The sequence below is a fragment of the Aythya fuligula genome, chromosome 14, assembly GCF_009819795.1.
Source record: "Aythya fuligula isolate bAytFul2 chromosome 14, bAytFul2.pri, whole genome shotgun sequence".
NCBI classification, from domain to species: domain Eukaryota; kingdom Metazoa; phylum Chordata; class Aves; order Anseriformes; family Anatidae; genus Aythya; species Aythya fuligula.
Window position 1 is genome coordinate 16,952,113 of NC_045572.1, and position 25,203 is coordinate 16,977,315.

At 53.8% G+C, this 25,203-nt stretch overlaps 1 protein-coding gene across 2 annotated transcripts in view; it reads right to left on the bottom strand.

Annotated features, from left to right (window-relative positions):
- The window catches only part of JADE2 (jade family PHD finger 2), a 57,512-nt gene extending 42,732 nt beyond the window's left edge, over positions 1–14,780 (bottom strand). For both annotated transcript variants that reach the window (XM_032196912.1, XM_032196911.1), the window contains exons 1-3: positions 14,736–14,780; positions 8,589–8,646; positions 5,923–6,008 (exon numbers count right to left, since the gene is read on the bottom strand). In XM_032196912.1, the coding sequence (XP_032052803.1) occupies positions 5,923–6,008; positions 8,589–8,646 (144 nt within the window). In that variant the 5' untranslated portion in view covers positions 14,736–14,780. The remainder of the gene's footprint in view (positions 1–5,922; positions 6,009–8,588; positions 8,647–14,735) is intronic.
- Between the last annotated feature and the right edge of the window lie 10,423 nt (positions 14,781–25,203).

The window sequence follows — 25,203 nt, forward strand, 5'->3', positions numbered from 1 at the left end:
ACGGTCACATCGGTGCCTCGGGCACCTGAGCTGCCACAGCCTTTCCCAGGGCTGGACCTGCTCTGCTTCAGCTCCATTGCCAAGGCTTGTCCATGTCCCTACAGGCCTCCAAATGATCCGTGGTGCTCACTTTTCACTGGCAGGACAAGCCCACATCGCCTGCCTCGGTTATTTCCCCGTCCCCTCAGCCCAGCAGGGCACGGTGCCGGGCTGGCAGCCAGGCCTGGAGGTGCAGGACCACAAGAAGTCGCTGCGGTGCAGAAGCCATCACGTTTCCCATGGGGACATTCATATTTGTTGTTACTTCTGAAGTCTGCTGTAGTGAAGCAACAACAATATTGATCTTCCTCCTCAAAAAAAAACAAACAAACCCTAACTTAATTGGAAATAACAGATCCTCTGATTTCAGCATCCTTGTTTTTCACTTCACATCAGACTGAAGGGTGGTCCTCCGGTTGTGGCAGAGACCTGGAAGGCAGGAATGGGACTCAGATCCTCCCTCAGCACAGCATCCCACGCACGGCCGCCAAACCCCACAGAGGACCTGGGTCTCCATCCACCACAAGCCTTGATCCAGCGGTGCCTGCGCCCCAAAACATCAGGACGGCACAGGGCGATGAGCACCCTGCCACGCACCAGGAACCACTGTGCTGTCATCCTGGCCTCACCAACGGAGCCTCCTCCTGCCTGGAGCCCTGGAAGCCACCACCACAGGTCACCCTGTGACAAACTGGTGTCCCCACACATCCCCTTTCATCCCAGGACTGGGCTTGCTGTGCTGAGCACCCCACTGCTGCGCTGCTCCCAGGCGGCTCCATGACCGCGAGCGCATTCCTCCCGCAGCTCCTGCCACTTCACAGCCTCCTCTGCCCATCGGCCCCATCTCCGCGCCTCTTCACTACCTTTCTGCGAAATCCCCGCATCGATTTCAAGGTTCTCTGACTCACTCACAAACCCCTCTAATAAAGTGGGCCACCACCCTCGCCGCTCTTCAGCTCCCACTTCCCGCGCTCTCCCGAGGGCTGTGCTTTCGCAGCGACTGCTTGGCGGGGCTGAGGCTGCCAATTATCCCGTTAGCCCCAAATACCAACCCCAAAACATCGAATTCAGATCCTTTAGTAACTGCTTTCCACTTGTATGAAGTCAGCTTCTGGGCGAGAGCCAAGAAGCTGAATCTGTTTTGGTCTTTAAATCTAAACTAAAGAAACACTCGTCTAGCGCTGCTTTTAATTAGCTTTGAGAACTGCAACGAGCCCGGGGACAGCACAGGGTCCTGCACGGACTATGGCAGCCCTTGCACGGGTTGTGTTTAGGCACACAAACATTTGTATCCCCAGAAAGTTTCTGTAATAATAAAACCTCTCTGAAGCACTTCATACTGCAGAGCAGGGGTAGGAAATGAAGAGAAATTAAGCCCATCCCTCAAAATCGGGTGCATGTGGAAAAGCACAATGTGCGTGCTGGCGAGACAGCAGGCTGGAGAGGTGGGAATCGCATGGCCCCAGCCTGTCTGAAATCACACGTTTGATATCTCTTCCCTTTTACAAACTAAATTATCTGAGATCCTCCCCGACACCCTTGCATCTGCACAGCCCGCCAGGCTCTCCAAGCGCCGCTCTGAGCAGAATTTCTTCTGCGGTTGTGCAGTGATGGTTCGCAGCATGAAGGACAGGGGAGTGGCTTCCAAAAAGCCCAGATGACAGATTTTCTGCAGGTTTTGGTCCAATACCTTTCCTTCCTCCTGGCCAACGTCCCCCCCAGCCACCGTCCCCTTCTCCAGCACCTTTCTGCCCCAGGGAAGGCTGCGCAGGTCCCTCCCGCTGCCTTGCAGGGTTTTTCTCCTCCTTCCCAGCCAGCTCTATTAGCCCTTCATTCTTTCAAGCATAAAATTGTTTGTTGTAGCTCATGAGTCACAAGGATTTTTAGAGAAAGAGAAAACAATGAGAACAATGGGAGCCCTGGGAATATTTTTTGGTTGGACAAACTGTCTTCGTATCAGCTGGAGCCAGCACCTACGTGGGACCAGCCCGTGGCAGCCCACCCAGCTCACCCAAGGCTCATCTCCCAGGCATTTTGTCACATTTTTCTAGCCCGTTCCAAAACAAGCCGAGCAGCAATATGCAGTAGCAGGGCTAAGGAACATGGCAATGCCTGGTGTGTGTTTGTAAGCAGCGATACTATCTGCCTGTGGGGAGAAAAATACTCACTCTCGTGTTCATTTGGGAGCCAGTCTGCTATCTCTTAATCTGTTCTTGTTTCCTCTTGAAATGCTGAATGTTGAAGATTCAATGAACAACAGAATTTAAAATAGGAACAAGAAGCATTTTTGTCCTGCCCTTCTCAGCATTCAGAAGACAATGGTATTAATCTGCTATAACCATGTTGGCTTGGGAAAAGTGACAAAGACACTGCAGTCAAACCTTTCAACAGAGACCTATTTTCTCTTAATCCAGCACAGTAAAAGTATGTCCGGTCTTACTTGGCCATATGGTCCCTTATAAAAGCCTTTCTTAGAGCATGGAGAGCCCAGGGACTAAATTCACATTGGCCTGTAGCAGCACATACCTATTGCAGTGGGGAAAAAATAAATAAAACAAACACAAAAAGAACTAGTGCGATGACAATTACTTTCTAGAAGGGAAGCAGTATCAAGTTGAGGATGCTTTGAAAGGGTTAAATCCTTGGAAAGAGATGTAAAAAAACATCCTTCAAAACACGGAAGTAATATCTAAACAAGGAAAGCAGAAAATAACGTAAATTGTATAAATTTGTGGTTTGCCCCTCATCTTGAACAGGGCGTGCAGCTGTGGTCCCATAACCTCAAAAAGAAGCGGATAACCTGGACAGAAGCGGAGGTGAGGAGCCCAGCACCTGCACAAAGAGGGCTGGGATGGGGCTGGGTCTCAGCCCAAAGGCTGAGGGGCTGTGAGGCAGAGGGTTACACCATGACGCAGGTACTTCTTCCCCCACAAAATATTCTGGCCGTGCAGCCCGGTGCAGGGCAGCATTTTGGATCTGGAGCAGTTCAGAAGCTCATGACTAACCTCCTGGCTAACGCCCTGCCTCAGATGTAGCATCCAAAGGAGGCCCCGGGCCGCAGATGGCTGGGAGCTGGAGGATGCAACCAGCCAGCATCACTGCACACTTGCCTTGTCCCTGTGTTCCCTCCTCAGACACCAACAACCGCTCCCTGACTGCCAGCCAGCCCAGCCAGCCTTGTGCTCACATCCCCAGCAGCCCTACAGCCGGGGGCAGCATCGCAGTAACACACTGATAAAAGAAGCAAAGCTCCCTCCTTCAGGCACGTCTCCTTCCCAGGCAGCACCACGAAGGGTGTGGGGTCCCCTGCTCATTACCAAGCCAGGTCTGGAGACAAATGACCCCTAACGAGGTTAATACAACCAAGCACTGCAGGTGCCAGGAGCTGCCCGTGTCCGTCCCCATCCTGTGGGCCTCCTGACCCAAAATGTCCTCCACCAGCAGCCCCTCAGGCCCGGGGCTGTCACCTCAGCATGGCCTCGCAGAGCCCGGTGTCTGGGCCCTGTCAGAGCCCTGTGACACACGCAGATAAATATAATCACCCTCCCTGGCACCGGCCCCCAGCGCGGATGTTTACAAACAGCTCAGTACTTTTCCACGTTAAGAAGCTTGTTTTTCCAGATGCCTCGTATCGGGTGGTTTTTAATGTGCATAGTTAATCCCTTCTCGCCGAGTCTTTCATAATAAACATCACCCCCTGACCCGGCTAATAACTATGTAACACTAATGCTTTTGAGTTTTTTATCTCCTGCGCATGTTGGCAGGGGAATGCAGATGGCAGCGTGGCGCCAGCCTGCTCGCAGGGACCGAGGACACGACTTTGTGAGGGACAGGAGAGGCTGGAGGTGACCCCGCTCCCTCCCCAGCCTCCACGGCATCACTGCCCCCTGGACTGCCTGCACTTGGGAGCTGGCAGCATGCAGAAGTGCCATCGGTCATTATAAAGCTACCAGCCAGGTGTACCTGAGTCTGAGTTGCTGCTTGAAAAGGCCGCACCATCCCCAAAATGTCCAGGGCACACTCCCTGGCAGGCTCTGATGCCCAACAGTGGGTTCAGCACACTTTCCACGTTACCCTCTTGTGCTTTCCATCCTCAGTGTGATAATGATGTTCACGTGAAGCAGGTCTGGCAGTGGTGTGCTTTCTGTTTTGCACTTCTCCGTACTTGCCACACATGATGGCCACCCTGCTCCATGCCGAACCCCTCCAAGCTGCTGTATCCAGACGTGTTTCCCCACAGAAGGAGCCCAGGCATGGCTGTGGGCCCATGGGTCACAGCAGGACTTGGAGCAGATGTGGAAAAGTTTGGGAGAAGCTGTCCCAGAAGAAATCCATAAAGCCACACTCACTGTGGAGACCTCCAAGCTGCCCACAGCGACGTGCCTCGTGCCTGTTGTGCAGGGCAGGCGATGCTGTGCCAAACCCTCGGCTCTCCGGCCTGGCTTTTGGGTCTCACCTGGAGCTGAACCCAAGCAGCACCAGGCCCCATGGCCGCAGGGAAGATGCAGGAGACGGGACTAGAGCTGAGATCCGGACGGCTCACATCTGCTTGGGGTCCCACCACGCTTTTGTAGAAGATGGCTTGTCAGCTTCAGCCTCCTGGCCAAAGTCCAGCCTGAGGCACCGCACATCGTGCCCCGAAGTCCCCTGTGGTTTCCATTCCGAAATGCCACCGTGGCTCGCTCTGCCCTGCTGTCGGGCAGCCTCCCAGAGGTGCCAGGCTGAGCTTGGCTCCACGGCTGAGGTTCACCAAGACGTGTGTCCCCATGTAGGCCCCTGACCTGACATCGTCCTGGGCAAAACTGCAGAGCAGCAAAAATTGGGTCTGAATGCCTTCCGCCAGGCCCAGCAGCGTTTCAGATTTATATCCAGCACCTTCAGCAGCAGCCGGGTGAGCTCCTCGCCGGCTGGTAGGCACAATTCATACACCCATCGCTCATTTCAGGAGGCACATCTACAACCAAAAATTTGCATTCCTAACCCTCACGTGCGACTGTCCAACAGCCTGTCAGCAGGCAGGGACATCTGTATCTCCGGCTCTTTGTTATCTGGAGTGTTTCCAATTACCTCAGCTGGAAATAACAGCTCCTCAGCCCTCCTCCTTACTCAAGGCACGAGCAACCTGGACTTTTTAAAGTCTCTGTCCACTGCCAACAACACACGAGATACATCAATGTAAATCTGCCACAGCGATAAGAACTAAGTGCAGCTATAACTCAGGCGGTGACCACAGGAAAACCTCAAAATCTCTGCTCAGCTTGATGCAAACTGAGGATGTTATAGAGGTTTGTGCTCACCGGGCCACAGTCCCAGGAGATGAGCAGCGTGGGGGCACGAGAAGAGATCTGCAGCCTATGCTATGGGAGTATGCAAGAAGGTACCAGACAAGCCCGCTTCACCCTCATCTAAACTTAGCTCTGTTTGGACACGGGTCCAGACGACGGGGAATGCACCAACATCACTCTGGCTTTGCTCACACTGCTCTGGGAACAACGATGACCACCACCAAACAGTGCAGTTGCTACAATAGCAGCTCGTGCTTGGTATAGTTTCCACGTCTATTGGAGACGTATCCGAAAGCCACGCGAGGGAAAGCAGGGCACAGCTGGAATGGGATCCAGGTGGGCACCCAAAGCTGGGAAGCTCAGCACGTGGCTGCCCCGACCCTGCAGGACCTCCCAGTCCCTCCAAACCTTCTCTCTCGCCACCTGCATCAGCAGGAATCCCCCTGGAGACCATGGTCCCGATAGGCTGGGCACAGGGACCCCCACCTGAGCATCCTCCAGGTACCTCCGACTGCTCCCTCCAGTGCCCAGCCCGAGTGCCGCAGCGCGGTCTGTGGCTTCTCAGAGGATGCTCTGAGCAGCCAAAACTCCTGCGTACCTCAGAGGGCTTCTTCTCCTTCTGCCGGGACCAGTTGGATTTGGTATTCGGAAGTTTGGAGCATCTGGATGCAGATGTGGTGTGACCTGCAAGGAGGCAAAGGAGACATTACTTCAAAAACAGAGCAAATTTGATCTGTATATTTGCCACTGCCACTACTACAGCCTCAACCAATGCTTTGGGTCAATGCTAAGAGGGGATAACACCTTGACGTGGCATTATTCTTGTGCACAGCTCAGGGTACTTCACCAAAACAGATTGACATCACTTTGCTGCTGCTACAGGTGATGAAATAAAGGCCCCTGAGATTTAAGAAAGCTGTGGTCAAAGGCAGACATCAGGCAAAGTCCTAAGAATGAATGGCTTCCCCGAGGGAATGAGCCCGGGCTTAACCCTCCTGAAATCAGGTATCTACAGCAATCAGAAATTAAGGAAGTACGAGTAAAATGCTCAAAGTGAAGCAGCTGAACTGCTCGAGGACTTCAGGCTCCATGGTAAAAAAACACTGACCACATGGGTGAAACTTCCCTGCCAGTGCCAGCACTAATAACTTCCACGCCTGCATGCGGTTCAGCAGCCCCCTCTGCACCTCGTGGAAGCCACACAACAGTACGCACTTCAGTAGTAAGAGAGTATTTGCTTTGGGATTTGGGATTACTTTACTCTGGGATTATTATGAATGGCCTCTCATTATCCTGACTCGAGCAGTGTTACCACCACCGCTGCCACCTCCACAAGGCAAACGCTGCTGAAGCTGAAACGCGACGGGAGCACTGTGTTATTAATTTGTGTTTCCAGCTCATAGGTGTTACTATCACTACTACTTCCAGCAAAAAAGGAAAAAGCTATCTGTGTTTGGTAATACTAAATAACAAACCAACGACTGAAAGATTTTGTGTCCACCCCCGACCCCCGTTTTCTTGTATATGTGTGATAAAACCAAGACCTGAGCTCCTGGTGTCAATTGTTCCCAAAGGACAACTGGTTTCTGGCCGCGGGGTCAGGCTAGATGCCACTGAAGAGGGCTCCACATAAACGCAGGCTGTTTTATGCCAGTATGCCAGGGGACTGGGTAGGCAAAGTACAGAGCAGAAAGCCCTAAGCTGTAACCGCTGGGAAAGCTGCTTTACTCGGCGAGTTGCTCCAAGCATTGCAGAGGCAGACTCTGAGTTTACACTGACAGATCGAGGCAATAATTCCCACTTTGCCCCCTCTTTTCAAGCTAGATGTGGCTACAACTACTCAGACTTAGATAACGTGTCACCGCCATGCTCTCCTGGCAGAGGCACAGAGAAGGAGGTCGTCATTTTGCTGACAATTATCCTGCAGGAGAGCATTCACCAACAGCTTAGCCATCACCTGCAGCACGAACATCCAGCTCCAGCGGAGGTAAGGCCACGCTGCTCAATACCACACTGAACAATGCCTTAACCCTAAACAGCACAGAAGCGAAGGCAGCTCCGTTTGGTAAACTGCTGAGCACCTGGGGATTAGGGGACGGCAAGTTTGGAGCGTGGCTTCCAAAGGGAGCCCCCTGAGCCGAAGATGTTTGGTGTCACAGGAGGTGAGGGCTGCTGCTGGCGTGCACCCGGAGCCTGAAGCGCTTCCCATCCCAGCCCCACCACCACATCGGTGGCAGCAGCTCCCATCCCGCGGCCCCAGCTGGTGCTGGCAGCACAAGCTGGGCTCACTCAGACCGTGGTTTTTGGCTAAAGCTGTGGGAAGCAGAGCCAAACCCAGCAAGATCAGCCTTTCCGTAACCCCCTGTAATCTCCCCATCATCCTGTTAGGAGCAGGCCCGGGAGTTGGGTGTCTTTAGCACAGTCCCTTTGGCTCGCGGATGCTCCTGCAGCCAGATCCTGTAAAGTGTGGAGAGCAAATTCCCAGCACGGCCCGGATGAAATTACTGTGACATTCGCGAGAAACCAAGAACAACGAGCAGGGAACTACAGCGACTAGACAAGGGATTATACTCGAGTCTCGAGGGTGCTGCACAGCCGAGGCACTGCGGTATTTCTGCAGTGGGTGAAACCCTGAAATAAGTGGGAGAGGAAAGCGCTCTATTTATAGCCAAAATTCAGCACATTTGCACATGTTTATTGTTGAGCACATGCTTCTGCACTCCCTGAATGAGGATGAAGTGAGGTATATGTTTAAAAGCAAGCGTGGGCTTGCAAGCTCTGCTGGCTTGAGCCCTATCCCTTTTCCCACATCACTCCTCAGCTCACCAGGGAAGAAGAAAGCTCTGGTTTCACCCTGACCCTAGCAAAAACTTCCCTTTCCCCCAGTTCAGCTCAGCCAGGAGCTGACTGTGCTCGGGATGCAGCACACACGCAAGGACAACTTGTCTACGGAGGACTTTTGCTCCGTCTGCAGATCTGCGCTCAGCAGCGTCTGCAGCTCTCCCTCACCCAAACTCCTCGCACGAGGGAGACACTTCCATCAGCTCAGAGGAGCCCACAGCCAGACATTTAAATTGGTATCAGCTTGTCGTACATCAGGGCTGCATTTCTGACAAACCCAACCCCGCGCACAATTCATTGCGCGGCGACTTCCCAGCAAATGCAGTTTCCTCGACTCCTCGCCAAGTAATTATTCCGCCGCTCTCCCTGCTGGAGGTGAATCACTTAGTTAGCTCGTTCAAAGCCTTGAATTAAAGGTCTTACTGTCAGTGGTGTCGGAGTTATCACTGCTGATCGAGTACTTTCGGCGTTTTTCTTCCATCTGCAACAGAAAGAAATGGCACGTTAGGCTTCGTGGCCAGGACCCTCACCGACACCCGCTCACCGCCGCTCCCGACACCCACACACCGCGCTGTCCCGACACCTACCCCCACGACAGAGCACCCGGGGGTTTAGGGAAGGAAGCAAGCAACCCTCCGAGGGCTTTTATTGTTAAACATCGAGGGCGTGAGCGTTTCTGCACCAGCCCTCCCTGCTTCCAGGAGGCAGAAGGGGCCTGGCGCCATCCCGCCAGCAGATCTGGGCTGCGCGTTTCAGAAGCGCACCGACGCTAGAATGGAAACTCTGCGCACTCTTAGTATGTCTGCAGGGGAAAGTCCGAGCATCACTGAATTCTAGAGGACCCCTGTGCGCAACGAGGCCGGGGTTTTACCCTCTGAGTCATCTTCCCTCTCGGGCGGTATCAGCTTTTCAGACGGCTGGTGCATCCGCTGCGCAGCCAGCAAGCCAGCGCAGCCCGAAGCACGCTTCCCACAGCTCAGACCGCCTCTGCCTCCTCCAGCACCGTGGGGCAAGCCCCAGCTCCAGCCACAACTTTGCTGTCCTAGAGACAAAGCCACAGCATCCGGCACTGCCGCAGGAGGAGGAGGAGGAGGAGGAGAAGGGACCCGCTTGAAGCTCGGCCACCGGTTTGCTTTGTGGCTTTGAGAAGTGCCTGAAATCAGCAGGGTCCCCTGAGCTCACCCCCTGGGAATCGGGCAGAACTGAAAGGCAAGGACCTGTTCTAGCAGGTGCTTGAAAAAAAAAAAGGGAAAAATAAATAAAGAAAAAAGAAGTTGAAAACTTTTGAAGACTTTTACTAGGGTTGACCAGGTGGGGGTCGGTGCGACCCCAGCTCCCCAGCAGGGCTGTGAGCGCTGCGGGTGGAAGCACTACGCACGGACAGAGCCGCTCAGCAACAGGCTGGAAGCTAAAATCCACCTGCAGAGATCAGCACTAATCCCACAGAAATCATCCCGGTACTTTCTGAGATATTCTGCAAGAATCTGAGGCACATACACTGCCGCTTCCCAAATATTAAGAGGGAACAACAACAAATGGGGTTCAGCAGCAGTAGAAATTAGCAGCAGGGCAGCTGGAGCATGCCATGCCCCCGAACAAGTGGAAAAGTCCCACTGCCTTAGAGCTCCCAGGTAGTTAAGCACATAAAACTCTCCCAGCGCCTGCATTTGACAACATACGTGCTGTGTTTTATCACACCATTAGAAGGGATAATACTACGAAGTATCATAAACATTTTAACCATCGGAGTTGTTGTAAGGCATTGCCCTGTCAAAACATGATTAAAAACGTTCCCTGAGACTATGGCAATACCAATACTTTCCTCCAGCGATTCCAGGGGAAGCAGATGTTATTAAACCAGCCTCCTTCCAAGTAGCCGGTAGATTTTTGCTTGGGGAAAATTAGGCTGAAGGCAGATTTAACTGCAGGTTGCTTGCTTGTAGTGGAAATTCTACCTGAGCACTTGAGACTGGTTCCCGCTGGTTTGATGGAGCCGTGCGCTCATCGGCTGAAGGTGCTGGGCACTGAGATCACACACACCAAAGCCAGCGGGGAAAAAAGGATCACCTGAGCCATTCCCAGGGTTTTTCACCTTCGGCTTTATAGTAACAGTGCCATCGGCATCACTGTCCGTCCCCAGGAAGAAAAAGGGGCACGGTCAATTCCCAGCAGGGTGGCGGGGTGCTGGGATCGCTTTGGGCTCTGTGGCATTTCTGGGAAGATGCACTAATCACCCCTTTAATTGAAACTGGTCCCTGTGTCCTGCTCCTGCCCTACTCCTACCCCCCCAGCACCCTCGTACAACACTGCTGGAGGGCATTACAAGTTTGTATCCACGTGCCGAAGTGGTTCACATTGCAAGCAAACAGCGGCTCCTCTGCAGTAAATCATTTTGCCCCCGCTTGAGAGTCTCCAAGGCAGCACCCTCTTGAAACTGAATTTCAATTGCTCCGACTGAAATCCTGGCTTGAGCAAAGTATGGGCATCGCTGAAATGCAGCCACAGCCTGGGTAGGGGCCGGCACAGGGTGGCACAGCAGGGACATGGGGCACAGCAGGGACATGGGGGCACAGCAGGGGCTCCCTCGGTGCCTGCAGGAAGGCGAATTTGTGCCCCAAACCACGGGGCTCCACCAGACCTCGCCAGAAAATGGTTAACTCCCAGGCAGCGCTAAGGAGATGCTGTTTCCTGAAGGACTCATCTTCTTGAGCCCGCCAAACAGTAGTAAACTGCACGGTACTTAACGGAGGAATTTACTGAAGAAGAAGGGGAATTGGGCAATTTCCCCAGCTGGAGCTCGGGGCTATGCAGCAGGGGGGTGGCTGGGTGCCCGCCCTGCCCTCGCAGCATCCCCTTGGCCATTCAAAGTCTCCACCAAATGTACTCTCCGGGCCAAAACGCATCCTCCGTTTACGTTAGAGGCCATCACTTCACCTTTAACTGACCCATTCCCCACATGGCATCATTATTAAAGCCATAAACAAATTCCAAAAAAATTTGTAATACTTCGAAAAGGTCGCAGTTAGGTCAAACTTGGCCCAAAATCCAGCTTTTACGCAGCCAGAAACCAAGAGAAAGGTTTCTATGTATGCTCGCTTAAAAAAAATTCAAATAGAAACAGATGTGGGTTTCTTTTATAAACAAATGAACATCCCCCTGAAGTGTCTGCAACTCCGACTGCGTCCGCCTAATGCCTGGAAACCCGAAAATGGAATTGATTGCAAACTAACACATGCTCAGCACCGCCTTTGTTCCAGCTGAAAAAGGCAGATAGATGCTAAACCCAGCAACAGGATGGCCTTCCATCAGCCCAAACAAATTTAAATCACCGGGGCCTTGCGCAGATTGGCCTCAGGATGGGTGGCAGGATCGGGCAGCCCTAAGGGTCGGGCAGGGCCAGCCTCAACCACAGCCACCAACTTCCCCAGAGGATGCCCAAACTTCCCGCATCCCCTTCCCCTTTCCTCCAGGCACAGGCAGGGATGAGGAGAGCTTTTGGAGATGCAATTTTGCCCAGCGTATGTAAGCAGGGAGAAGCGAGGGCAGACCTGGAGAAGCACCTGCCCCAAAACCCCAAGCTCCCGGCCATCGCTGCACGGGGCAGCCCTGTGCTGGTACCAGTACCAGCGTGCATCCCAAATGGTTTGGGCGGGCTCCTCGCCTCCTACAAGCCCCTTCCACTGTCCTCATGCTCAGGGGAACCCGCTGGTGTTTCCCAGCTCCCTGCCAAGCTTTAGCCCACGTGGGGCTGGGAGCTGCTGGTGGCACCGTGGGTCAGCGGGGGGACGGCTCTGAAGCGGGGAAACGAGCAAGGGAAATCCACACACACCCACAACCACTGCTCCCACGGGGACCACGGCACGGAAATCTGCACAAGCTGCAGTAAAAGGAGCTTTTGGTCAGCAGCCCATCCTCGTGCTGAGGGATGCGCCGTGCTCCGTGCCCCCCGCCCCGCGACCTCTCGCTCGGTGCCGGTTGAGCAACGCCGGCTGAATTCTGCGCGCTGTTTGTGAGCTGCAATGAGACTGCAGAAAACCACTTCCCTGTTTGTTCTTCCAGCACAGAAATAGGAACACAAACAGAAAATAGTGCCCCCAGCGGCACGCGCGCCCTCCGTCCAGCCCCGGACCGCCGCGTCCCAGTGCGTCCCAGTGCGTCCCAGCGCGTCCCAGCGCAGGGCGCGGGCGCCGGGTGGGTGCCGTGGGGCGCTGGGGCCGCTCGGTGACGCTTCCCCTCCGCGTTAACCATTTACTGGCTCTGTCTAGGAAAGGCAGCGGGTTGTTAGAAAGTGCAAGAAGGGAGGAAGAGCAGGAAGGTCCCGGCGGCACGCCGCAGCAGGGCTGTCCTCGCAGCCTGCTCCCAGCAGCAGCTCAAGGCGCCGAGGGCGGCTGCGTGGGGCTGGGGGCGAGCAGCAGCAGCAGCAGCCCCTCGCTGGGGGAGCAGCCCCGCTCTCAACGACAGCAGCAGCCGAAACTTTTCAGCCCGAGGATGCGCGCCGGCTGTGCCAGCAGCCCGCCAGCACATTTTGGCGCATAGCCCCCATGTCTCGGGGGAAGCGGCGCTGCTCTTTTCTGAACCTCCCCGGGTAACCCCGGGGAGAGCAGATGCGGAAAGCCACGACCCCGGCGGGCAGCAGACGCGCGCTCATGGCAGCGTTCGGGTCGGGGCAGCCTGGTGGAGTGGGAGGCAATTGGGGTGCCCCCAGGGCTCGCCCCCCCATAGCTGCCCCCAAATAAGCGATGCCCCCGTGCCCGCTGCCCCACGCAGCCCAGGTGGAGCGGGGCCGCTCCTCCCCAGCTGCCAGCTCCGTTGGCTGTCTTGGCTCCTGGGGGCACAATTTAACCTCATTTAAATTTAAAACAAAACAAGCCCTCGTTTACTTCCTGTGCTTTGCCTTTTTCCAAATCTAGCAGGGGATTTTTTTTTTTCTTTTCTTTGCTTTTTCTTTATTGCTCACATTTATAACTTTCCTTTCCTTTTCTGACTTGTTACCCTCTAATTACCCATCCTCTCTGCAGCAAGCCCGGACGCATCGCAGGTAACCGGGGAGGTTACGACGGGCACCCAGGGCCACCCCTGCCTTCGTGCAGGACCGCGTGGGGCACGGCGTGCAGCCGGAGCCCCCTCCTGCAGCTCTCGGGGCATCCGCAGCCCCGAGCAGCATCAACAGGAGCCACGGGCACTCAGCTTCGCAGGAGACACCCGGAGGAAGCCAAAGACCTGTCCTCAGTAAGCGCCTCCGTTGGAGGATCACCCGTCCACCGACTTTCGGAACTTGGGTGTCAACCACTGCCAGCAGCCACCGATACTCCAACTGAATTTCATCTCCCTGCCTAGAAATCTAGCGCGTCCCCTTCCAATTCCGCGCTGCAAGCCTTCATCTTTAGCGATCAGCCTCAATTTTCCTAGGAAAAACAAATTTAACCTTTGATTTAACCTTTCGGCGAGCTATTTTTACTCCTATCTCCAGCTTATTTTAACCTCGGTAGCCAATAAACGCTTAAAGGTCAAACCCCATTCCTAAGAGCCCGGCTTCACCCCGGGGAGGAAGGCTGAGATCGCTGATTTTTCCGGGGCACAATCCCCTCTTCCGACTGTCCCAGCATCAGGAGGGGCCGGGCACGGAACCGGAGCAGGGAAACACCGCTGGGGTGAAGCGGGGGGATGCTAAAATACCTCCTGCCTTCCTCGGGATGCTCGGGGATGCTCGGGGATGCCCCCCGGACACAGATGCGCTGCCCCCCGAGCTGGGCATCCCGGTAGCTCCCCCGCCTTGGCATCACTGCCCAACTTCAGCGTTGGGGTGAGCGGGGATGGTAGCATGGTATGGCACGGTATGGCACGGTATGGCACGGTATAGCATGGTATAGCGTGGCATGGCACGGCTCAGCATGGTTTGGCATGGCATAGCACGGCTTGGCACGGTTCAGCACAGCTCAGCACAGCTCGGCACGGCTCGGCACGGCTCGGCGGGCCGGAGGCAGGTGGGGAAAGCTCCGGGCCCCGTGCGGGATGGAGCCGGCCCCGCCACGCCCCCGGGGCCCCGGCCCCACCGGGCACGGCCCCCGCCGCTGCCGCCCGCCCCCGGGGATGAAGCTGGGAGGAGGAGGAGGAGGAGGAGGAAGAAGAGGAGGAGGGGGGGGGACCCGGGATGATGCCGGGGGGGGGTATGGGGTGGGGGGGGGGGTCTGGTCGGGGCCGCGCAGCGCCCTCCCGGAGCCGCGGTGCGCGGGCACGGCGCGGGGCAGGCAGTGCCGCAGTCATTAATTCGGGGAGCGGAGCGGGGCGAGCGGCTGCAAAAGTTGTGTGCGCGCCCCCCCTCTCCCCCCCCAAAAAAAAAAAAAACAAAAAAAAACACACACACACACACAAAAAAAAAAAAAACACACAAAAAACCACCCCTCCACCCCCCTCCGGACCGGGCGTGCGCAACGCGCAAGGGGGGGGGGGGGGGGGGGGAGGAAAAATAATAAAAAATTTAAAAATTAAAAAAATAAATAAATAGGAAGGGGAGGGGGTGGGAGAAGCGCCCCCCCCCCCCTTCCCTCCCTCCCAGCAGTGCCCCCTTACCTTTGCCGGCGGCGCCTCCTCCGCCGGGCTCGCCGGGCTCCGGGGGGCTGCGGGCGGCGGGGAGGGGCCGGGGGGGCGGCGGCCGGGGCCGGGGCCGTTCCCGCAGCCCGGGGCCGGGGGAAGCCCCCGCGGCCGCTTCACGGCGCTGCCATCGGCGGGGCCGCGCCGTCCGGGGCCCTCCTCGGGAGCGGGCGGCCCCCCCCCGTTACACACTCGCTCCTCACACTCACACACTTACACACACGCCCCCCCCCACCCACCCACCCCCCCCCGGCCCCAACACCGCCGCCGCCGCCGCGATGGCCGCCCCGCCGCCGCCGCCGCCGGGCCCTGCCCGCCCCCTTTCTGTTTCTTTTTCTCGCCCCGGCGGGCGGGGAAGCGACTTTGGGAGCCGGGCACGGGGAGGAGCGGCGGGGCTGCTGCTGCTGCTGCTGCTGCTGCTGCTGCTAACGCTGCCGGTGCTGCTGCTGCTGCTGCTGCTGCTGGTGGTGGTGGTGCTGCTGCTGGTGGCGCCCCCCCCACCCTCCCCAACCCCCTTTCTCCCCTTCCCCTGCCCACCCTCGCCCCCCTCCCGCACCCCTCAATTCCTCCCCGGCTCCGGCTCCGGCTCCGGCTCCAGGTGCGGGCGGCTCCGCTCCCATCCCGGGCCGGGCCGCCCCGCTCCTCACCCCCCCGCCGGCCGCGGGGGCCCCATGGCGCTGCCCGGAGCCCCGCACGCGTCCCGCGGGCACGGCTCGGCTCGGCCCGGCCCCCCCCCCCCCGCACTCTTTTTTACCTCCTTTTTTTTTTTTTTTTCCCTCTTTCCCCCCCCCCTTTTCCCCTTTTCCCACTCCCCCCCCCCCCTTCCTCGCTTCTTTTCCCCTCTCTCCACTCCCCCTCTCTCCCGGCTGTGCACAGGCGTACACGGGGCCGAGCCGCTGCGAGCTTTTTTTTTTTTTTAAAAAAAAAAAAAAAAATCGGCTTATACTTAAAAAAAAAAAAAAAAAAAAGCCTTTTGGCGCCATATTAATGACGTACTTAAAATTTGCCATTTCTCCTGCGTCAAAAAGACGGGTTCTGGCCCGGCGCGGAGAGGAGCCGCCCCCGCCGGGCAGCCCCACGAGCAGCGCCGCGGACACGCGTGGCAGAGCCCCGAGGGGTGCGGGGCTGCCAGGGCCCTGCTGTAAAGCCCCGGGTGAGCCAGCACGGCTCGGCACAGCACGGCTCGGCATGGCCCCAAGTTGGCCGAGTTGCCGGGGAGCAGCGCCGAGCCCCCCCCCCCCCGGTGCCGTGTGTCCCCCCCACCCGGTGCCGGGACGCCCCCCGGGTGTTTACCCCACGGGTGCGGCGTGGGCTCGGTGCCCGCTCAGGGCTGCCCACGCTGAGGGGTTTTCCCCCGGTTTAGCCCAGGCAGGAGCGGTTCCTTCAATTAAAGCGGTGTTAATGGGACCGAGGGGTCCCTGCGATGCGTGAGGCCGAGTTGCAGAAGTTGCTGGGCTCTGGTTTGAACCCCTGCTGGGGGGGGGATGAAAATTCAGCTTAAAGACAGTCCCTCAGTCACAACCCGTTACCATCCCTTGGTCCCATAAACCTCTAAAACGTCCCCAAAGTCACTGGCCATTCACAGGGCCACCAGCACAAGCAGGGCACGGGGATGCTCCCCCATGGGCGTCCCCCTCCCAGACATTATCGTTTGCTTTAATGAATGAGGCTGCAATGTGCTGTCTTAGGAGCCTCTCCTGGACATTTTCTGAAAACTTAAAGCCCTTTGGCTCCTCCAAGGATGAAGACAAGAGGAGAAGAGCAATGCTTTGGTTGTAGTTGGTTTTGCTGGACTTCTCTAATAATTATTTTTATGTCACCCTGGAAATAGTCTTTTAGGGTCTTTGTAGGTAAGCCCGCCCAAGTTCATCACCTTCTTGGTCTTTCAAGCAGAGCAGCTCACAACACGTGGCAAAACAATGTCAGTTCCTGCATGGCACATGAAGGAGGAGATTTGGGGGAGCAAGGGAGATTGCCCGGATCCCCATAGCTAAGAGCAGCACTCCCTTTATGTCTGCTTTGGAAATAAGATGTCATCTTCTCCGGGGAGCCTCTTCGCTGGGAAGCAGCCCCACAGAAGAACGGGAAACGTCAGCCAACGGTTAAAAAAAGCCTCTCCTGGTAGCACGAGAGTGAGAGCCTCATGGCACGGCCTCCTTCCGGCCCCAGGCACCTCGAGGGGCACTGGCCCCCCTGCACTGAAGGTCACCGTGTTACATGGCCAGAACTCTGGAAACATCCAAACCGAGGCATTCTGTACTAATTCATAGAGCTTTTTTTCATTTCTTTTCTTTTTTCCATGCAATTTTGTTACAGTTCTTAATTATATGATCACAGTCTGCTTTCCACGCAACACCCGCGTGCATAGGACCTGCTCCGTAGGTAAGTCAAAAAGGAAACATTTCCCCCAGATCCTCCCCATTTTACCTGTGGAACCATAAAATTTGAGACAGAATGGTCCCAAAGACCAGGATTCTCCCCTTTTCTCTGTAAGGCTAACAAGGTCCTTGTACAAAGTTTAGGGCACTGATGTTGGTGCTGCCCATACTGCGGGTGCTCAGCCTGGAAATGTTGGCTTGAACTGGGGACATCCAGCTCCGTACAGCTGGGCACAGTGGGTGCAGGTATGAAGTGCTGCATCACGGTAAATGCTCTGTGAAAGCTGACATTATGCTTCTCAGATGGAGTACCCTAAATTAGTCAAAACTGGCCTTAATCCATCCGTGTGTCATCCTGACCCATCTTCCTAATGGGTATTGGGGACAATTAATGAAGGTGCTGGAGCACAGATGCAGCGTAGTGGAAAGTACCATAGCAAAATGGTGCTGTGTAGTTGGGCTTGCTGGACTTTTTAATTATTATTTTTATGTAACCCTGGAAATAGTGTTGAAATTTGCCATAAGGCGGCCTCCTATGGTCTTGTAGATAAGCCCGTCCAAATTCATCATAGAAAAAAAAACACGGGAAAATTAATAATTGTGGCAGGGAACCTGCCAGCTTCCCTGCTTTGGACCTGTACAGCATCACAGCCCTATCATCCTCTGGGCCATTTCTCGGGGATTTCTGGACACAGCCACCACCGGAGGTCACAGCACGTCCAATTCCAGACACGCAGCTCAGGTCCCCAGCGCAGACCAGTTGTGCACAGCCCCAGTGCACTTCTGCCACCCCAAAGATGAGCACCCCGTTCTGGTTTGAGCGCCGCACACCGCAATGTTGGAACTGTGTTTTCCATTGCTGTGAAATCCAGAAGTGGCCAGATATGTGAGCAATGTGCTGAGCTAAGGCCTAGGATCAGCCGGGGAACAATGGGAGAGCGCCAGCACTGCTGAGCCCCTCGCCGACCATCTCATGCGCCGCACGGCCTGGCGGTACGGGAGAAAACCAACATCTGAGCCCGTAATTAAAATCTTGCTCTGCTTCCACAACAGGGCTTCGATTAAGGAGGCAAGGAGAATTCTGACATTTCTGGATGTTGAGCACTTGATCACATGCTTAACAGATTTTTGGCTACCATCTATATGCACGTCTATACAAAATGTGTATGCACACACATAGAGGTACCACAGATACAAAACACACAGAGGTAACAGCTGGTGGAGGGTTCCACAGAAAGGTCGTGTGTATTAGGCATTCGACGCTCGGTTTACATAGCATGACATGTATGTAACGGTTATGAAGAGCTCTGACAGGGTGTTGTCAGCTGGCTTTTGCTAAGAGAAGAAATAAATCTAATAATGAAAACAACAAAAAAAGCATTTTGGAAGAAATAATACTGCACAAATCCTCTAAAAGGACAGAATTGTCTACACAACAAAGGCTCAGCTGATTGATGCTAAAATAAGCAGTTATGCAACAAGTAAGAAATATGATCTCCAGAGAAGGAGCCAGCAACATTTCCCTTTCATCTTCATTCACCAGGGCTTGTTTTTGCATACCTAGGAGAAGAATATAGGCAACTTTTTGACAGTAAGTGCCTAAGCTGATTTAACTGGTGTTCAAACGAAGGACTTAGTATGGAGCTAAATCCCCTCTCCATAAGAATCCCCCAAAGTGGTATTGCTTCCATTGCCCATGCTCCAGGGCTGTGATCGTGCTTCGGAGGAGCGCTCTGCTGGCGTAACTGGGTGAAAATACGCTGATTTTAGGGGTGAATCGGCTCACCAAATAGCTGTGATTACAAAACTTAACTTTAGAAGCAGCAGCATATAAAATAGTTTGTCTCAAAACAACTGCATTTAGTACAACTTATCAGCAAGGCTTGAGACCCCACCAAAATCTCAGTGTGACAGACCTCATAGAGAGGAAAAGGAAAAGCTGGGTGCCTCGATGTCCCCACGCCTGGCTGCTAGCACCCGGCACAGGGCTGAGACAGGAGGGAGCGTGACTGATACAAGGAAAATTGAATGCTATTTCAAAGACCTTTAGAAATCAGCTATTTACTAATGCTACCTAGTGAGAAGCTGCAGGGAAAGCTCAGCTCCCCATCGGCCGGGTGCCTGTTCCTGCTGTGATGTCCTCATGTCCCTGCGGCCGGGCGCTGGAGGACCGACACGGGGCAGAGACATGCTCTGGTTACAAGAGCTGGTGGAGACCCTCACAACCTGAAAAGGGCACAGGAAACATGTGGCTGCTAATTTACTGCCCACATACCCTCTTCCAAGGCCTCTGGTAGCCAGAAGAGCACGAGATAACCTCCTGACTACTTTAATTTCTGCCAAGGACCAGATCAGCACAGAGCCATCCTGCACAAAGATGATGGAAAGCTTGGTGCATCCATATCCCAGACAGGGTTGTCCAACATCCCAGCTGTGATCGGGATATTTACTTGTTATTAAAATGCGTGTTAACTTGGAGAATATTAAGCAGATGCAGTAGAAGGAAAAAGAACAAGCTCTGCTCTAAATTATAATAATAATCACTCCCATCTTAGAGAATGAACTACTACAGAAAGATCAAGGGCGAGATGGCTGCTATGGTCATTATATAAACTAATCCTTTTCCTTTGTCAGTCATTCTGCATAATTCTTTCCCTCTCTGAAGCTAAGGAGAAATACTATACTTACAGGAGAAGAAAATTTGATTTGGCAGATCAGTGGATAGAGAGATTTTGTTTGCAGTCTCAATTACCTCCAGTAGCTAGAAATTCGGTATCAAAATAAACTGTAAACAAAAAAAAATAGATACAACATTACAAACATCCATCCCTTGATGGATAGCTCAACAATTCTCTGTTCCAGCAACAGCTGCTTTAATATCTTCCAGGGAAATGGCAGTCTCTCTCTGTCTGAAGGGATTACCTTTAAGGAGTGCCTCCTTAAGTGGTTTTGCGTAAAGATGCTCATGTTCTTGTGCACTGAATTTCTTCTGCCAAATTTCCAGATTCTTTTGTGGTTGGTTTCTCTGTCTCCTGTAGGTTCTGTGAGCCTTCTCATCCCCAGGCTGAACGTGCCCAGCTCTCAGCCTGTATATATGGCCCCACGGCCACTCCTTTGCTCCCCTGTTAGGGACACTTCAGACTTGCCAGGCTAAGCAGGGTGTTGGACAAGCGTGGCTCCTTGGGATGCCTGGGGTCTCAGCATGAAGACATGACCACAACACCATCATTCACCCTGTCTGGATGATGGGTGATGAGAACAGATGCGTGTCCCCGTGATGGGGTACCCCAAAGGCAGGGCACACCACCACAACCCCTCCTGCTGCCTTTCCCCACTGCACGGCCAGGGCTGGTGAACAACCCGCTGCCAGCAGGCTCCTTCCTACCTGCAGGTCCCTCCATGGTATGGAGCATGCAATTACTGTCCCAATTAAAAAAAAAAAAAAAAAGAAAAGATTAAAGATATGAGTCACAATTCAATGCGCCATTTGAGTGAATGGTACATATGCTAAACAATACATGCATCAAGACTGCATTAATCCTCGTTTTATGTGGATTCCCTCTAGACATTCAGTTTATAACCAAGTTGGCGATTTCACTATATTTCTCTGGAGTTTGAGGGTGTGAAAAAGACATTTCCATTTCATTGACTAAGTTCCCAAGGGGAGACTTTATGAAAGTGCAAGTGCATAATTTACTGCCTGACAGGATAAAGATGGTATCTGATTTTTAAAAAAATAGTGTACCCTGAAAAACAAAATTGCTAGAACAGACATTTGTTTTCCGTAAGTACCATATTTTAGAAGCATTTAATTTAGCTTAGAAGCGCTGTTAAAAATATATGCATTGTAAATTGCAGCTGCATAACACGATATTTATCAGATAATGTCACTGAATAGTCTCCTGTTGCAATATAAATGCCAAGGCATTTATAGAAAAATAAATGTTGAAGTAGAGAGCTTTCCTTTCGAAGTGGAAAACCATTATCTCATCCAAAGTTCATAAATAAAATGATGAGGGCTTGCTTTCGGGGTTGGTTTTAACCGTGCAGGGGCTGAAGTGGGCGCTTCACTGCCCGAGCACTGCTCCCCAAAGCCTGGTGGCAGTGACAGCAGAGGGGACACACCGTATGTGTGGCAGCCCTCAGCGGGACCTCAGAAGGGCAATCAGCTACTGACGCACTTGAGGATCAGAAGCATAGCGATGGAACATGAGAGATTTCTCGGAATTTACCACCTCATGCAAAATTTATTGCAAGAAAACTCCTCGGGTCTGGCTACAGCCAGGACCTGATGCAGTATGCTAGGACACCAGCTTTCAGAAGCCGTGCCTGCATGTTGGCTCTCGAAACCACATTTAGTCGCATAAATGCAGGATCTGATTTTCAATGGATGGAGCACCTGGCAGTCCCTATTGATTTCTTCAGGGTTTTGGATCGAGTTGTGCATTCGCAGCACTATTTATTAGCATAAGGTACAAAGGGCTGTTGGAGAGGGATGGTAAATAAGGTTTGGGATCCAAGAGCTCCACCTTGGGCTCCTCTGAAATTTGAGGACATTGATCTGGTCTGTTCGCCTCCTGTTAGGCTGGGATTAAAATTAGGCTCGTGCTGCCATTCACACAGATCGACGAAGGGCTGTACTGAGCAAGCTGCACGCCACGTGGCAGCTGGGCCCTAGCTCGTTGCTTTTTGCACCACAGGTCCATTTGCTGGCCTTGCTGAGACTGGAATATGCTGCTCAAATGCAGCAGGACCCATCGTGCAAACTGCCTGCAGCTGCTGCTGGACTGCAGCCGCTGGAAGCGCGATGCTCAGAGCATCCCAGGGGAGGAGTGGATGAGGAGCATGGATGGCACCAAACCACTCTGAAGTCATCCTGATAACTTAATTTCAATTATTCTGGGTTTGACATATCCAGATAATCCACATTTCATGGGATTTGTAATTTTCAAATCATTTTTAGCCTGCACAGTTAGGAGCAAAGTCTGCCTGGAAATTAAAGGAAGCTGCAGCCACATTTATTTAGCTGTGCCTATGGAGCCAGAATGCCCACCCTACAGCCCATGGACATGCAGCTATCAGTGCCAGACTGGGGAGATGAGGGTATTTGAATTTTGGCCACAAGTCAGACACTTCTCTTGTTAAAGCAGAAGTCGGGGGGGGGGTTGCCCCCCTTACCACCCCAAAATGCCTCCAAGAGCGGTCACTGCATCTGCCTTAACTGGAAGCATGTGCACTGCTCTTCCAAGGGAAGGAATGAGATTCCTGCATCCTGCTCCTGGCTTCATGAATTTACCCTTCCGTGGTTCTGTTCTGCTTTTAGCTATGACTTTTCTGCACGATTCGCATGGTGTATTGTCTGCTTGCTTCTTTCCCTTCTCTATTTTCTCCCTCTGCTCCTCACTGCATTTTCCTTCGGACAATCTAACCCACTGCTCCTCTGCAGCAACCATATTCATACCAAATTGCAGTTTATCTGCCTTGCCACTCTCTGCTCACCTCTCTCCATTGAAAAGCACACTTCAGCCTGCCCCTGTCACATCGCATCCTGGGCAACACGTTGGGAACCTAGCCTGGATGTGCCAGGCTGAGCTGAATTACTCATTCTTCTCCTCAAACTCCTCTCTGTCCACTCTGGCTGTCAGAGCAGCACTGCACTCCAGGCACTACTCAACTGATATTTTGCCAAAAGCACTTTATATGATGAATGTCAGCCACATCGAGAATACGTTATGCTGTAGGTGCAGCGACTAAAATAAATTTTACATGTAAGAAACGGCTGGCTGGATGAACGGAGGGACAGCCAGGTCGCTGGCTGGTCAGCCATTGAGGGGCACAAAAACACACATCAGGACACCTTGCTGGGCCACGTTCAGAAGAAAATACCTCAGCACTGCTAGCTCCTGGTGGAGAGGATCTCACCCTGGGCACCTGCAAGCGGGGAGGACCTCAAAGTTGCACACCACATCCATAAAATATCACAGCAACAAGAGGATGAAGAATCAAGTCCTCTGTCTCTTCATATAGGATTACAGCCCCTTTGCAGAGGACATACCAGCCATTTGTTTGAATTTACCTTTGCTCTTTGAAAATAGGCCACCAGCTAGTGCTGCTGTGCTGCTGAGCAGGGCCACGTCCCTCTGAGCCCCTTCCTGGTGAGCTCCAGGGCTGACAGAGCCACTGAAGCAACAATTCCTCCCTGCCAGGACTTCAGCACATTGTCTATGCAACACGTAGCCCTTTTACAGTGCTTATAAACTTCAAACCAATTGTACCTGGCAGGGGAAGTTTAACATTAATGACTTTCTTATTACGGATGGAAAAACCTCTCGGAGCTAACGAGCAGCAACAAGGCCGAGGAGGTGACTCCACGGTCACGAGCAGCGCCTGGAGCAGGGCCTGAGTGATGGCTGCTTCACTCTGAAGTCAGCCTACCTTTGGGCCTGGGGTCAGGAAGGGCTTTAAGGATCTTGGTTTAGGACCACTGAAGGGCAGGGGGAAGGCAGAGCCTGTGGTGCCCATCCCATGGCCACCTGCAGTGCCCTGCCCTGTGATGAAGGCCGGGACGGCGTGCCCAGGAGGAGCCTTGCTCTCCGCCACCCCCAGACAGGGACAGCTGCTGAGGTGTGAAAGGGGGCAATTTAATTTTAATCCTGACAGCCAGGAGCAAACAAGACCCAGCGAGTTCCACGTTTAATTTCCACGCAGGTCCCACAGGGCGTGCAGAAGGAGGCTGTGGGCCTGGAGGTGGCACAGTGCCTCGGGGTGGTGGCATCTGCACGGGTACAGCCCCGAGCCCATTGCCTCCAGCCTCGCTGCCCCGGCAGAAATAAACAAATGGAGGCACCAGAAAGGAGAGAGCATCTGACAGGGCCCAGGTACTTATGCAAATAGAGCGTTAACACCCAGCCAGACAGAGCTGATAAGCCTCCCAAGGCCAGCTGGAGGCTTCTCCAGCCTGCTGAGGGGGGGAGGAGGAGGAGGAGGACAGCTTTAGGATGACAATAGGAAACCTAAAAGCAAGAGCAAGGCAGCGCTGGGAAGGCTGCATGGGGCTGCCTTGCTTTGCCAGGCACGCCACTGCTTGGCCATCGCTGGCCTGCTCCACTTCTAGAAGCATCCCTGTGCTCACACGTGCAGCAAGGTGAAAATCCTCTTTTTTTGCCAAATTGCAGTATGAGGAGAGCAGGGGGCATCCCCCAAGGTGTGCATTGCCCCCGCAGAGCTCCCCCTCTCTTTGTCAGCCCCTTCCAGCAGCAAGTTGTTCTGCGGGGCTGGTGGGGATTCCCCAGGAAGCTGCATCCCTGCCCCGGCTGGGCTGCTGGTAATCAGATAGAAGGGGTTTAAAATAAGTCTAAGCAGCTGAAATCCACATTGAAGTAGGTAACGGGGTCAGGAGACACGCTGCAGCCGGAGGACCCGGGGGCCACCAGGCAGGGCATGGTGTATGGTCAGAGCTGGGGGCCAACAAGCCAGGAGCCACAATGCTTTCCAAGCACTGGGTGCATGGAAATCTGCGCAAATCTCACGTGTCTCGGGGTCTTTCTCTTGGAAAGACCCAAAAGGAAAGAGGTGTTAGGGGAAGACAATGCATACCACATCCAGAGAGCCCCCAGAGCCAGGTGGTCTCTTTCCTCCCCATCGCATCCATCACCACCAGCCTGAGTCACGGATGGATTTTGCTGCCCCAGAGCCCTATTAGTCTCACAGCTCTGGTCCTGGGACCCAGAGCTGCAGCTCAAGGGATGCAGGAAACCTCCTGCTCCTTGAGCATCACCATGTACGGGCTCCTGGTCCCCACCCCATGCTGGCTCTCTGTGGTCACCTTCACCCACAGGCAGAGGGAAGAAGGGAAAAGAGCATCAAAGAGAAGAGGGGACTGCTTTTAGGGACTATTTGTTTTGCCCACCACGCAGATTTCCAGCTCAGTTTAGCGATACAACGCTCTGATGCTGAGAAGTTGCAGTTTGGCCTTCCTGTGGTATTCCCCTTGGAAAAAAAAATCTTACTGCAATGTAAAACTGAAAATTGAAACAGCCTGGTGATTCACCAGAGAAAATGCCTCTCTC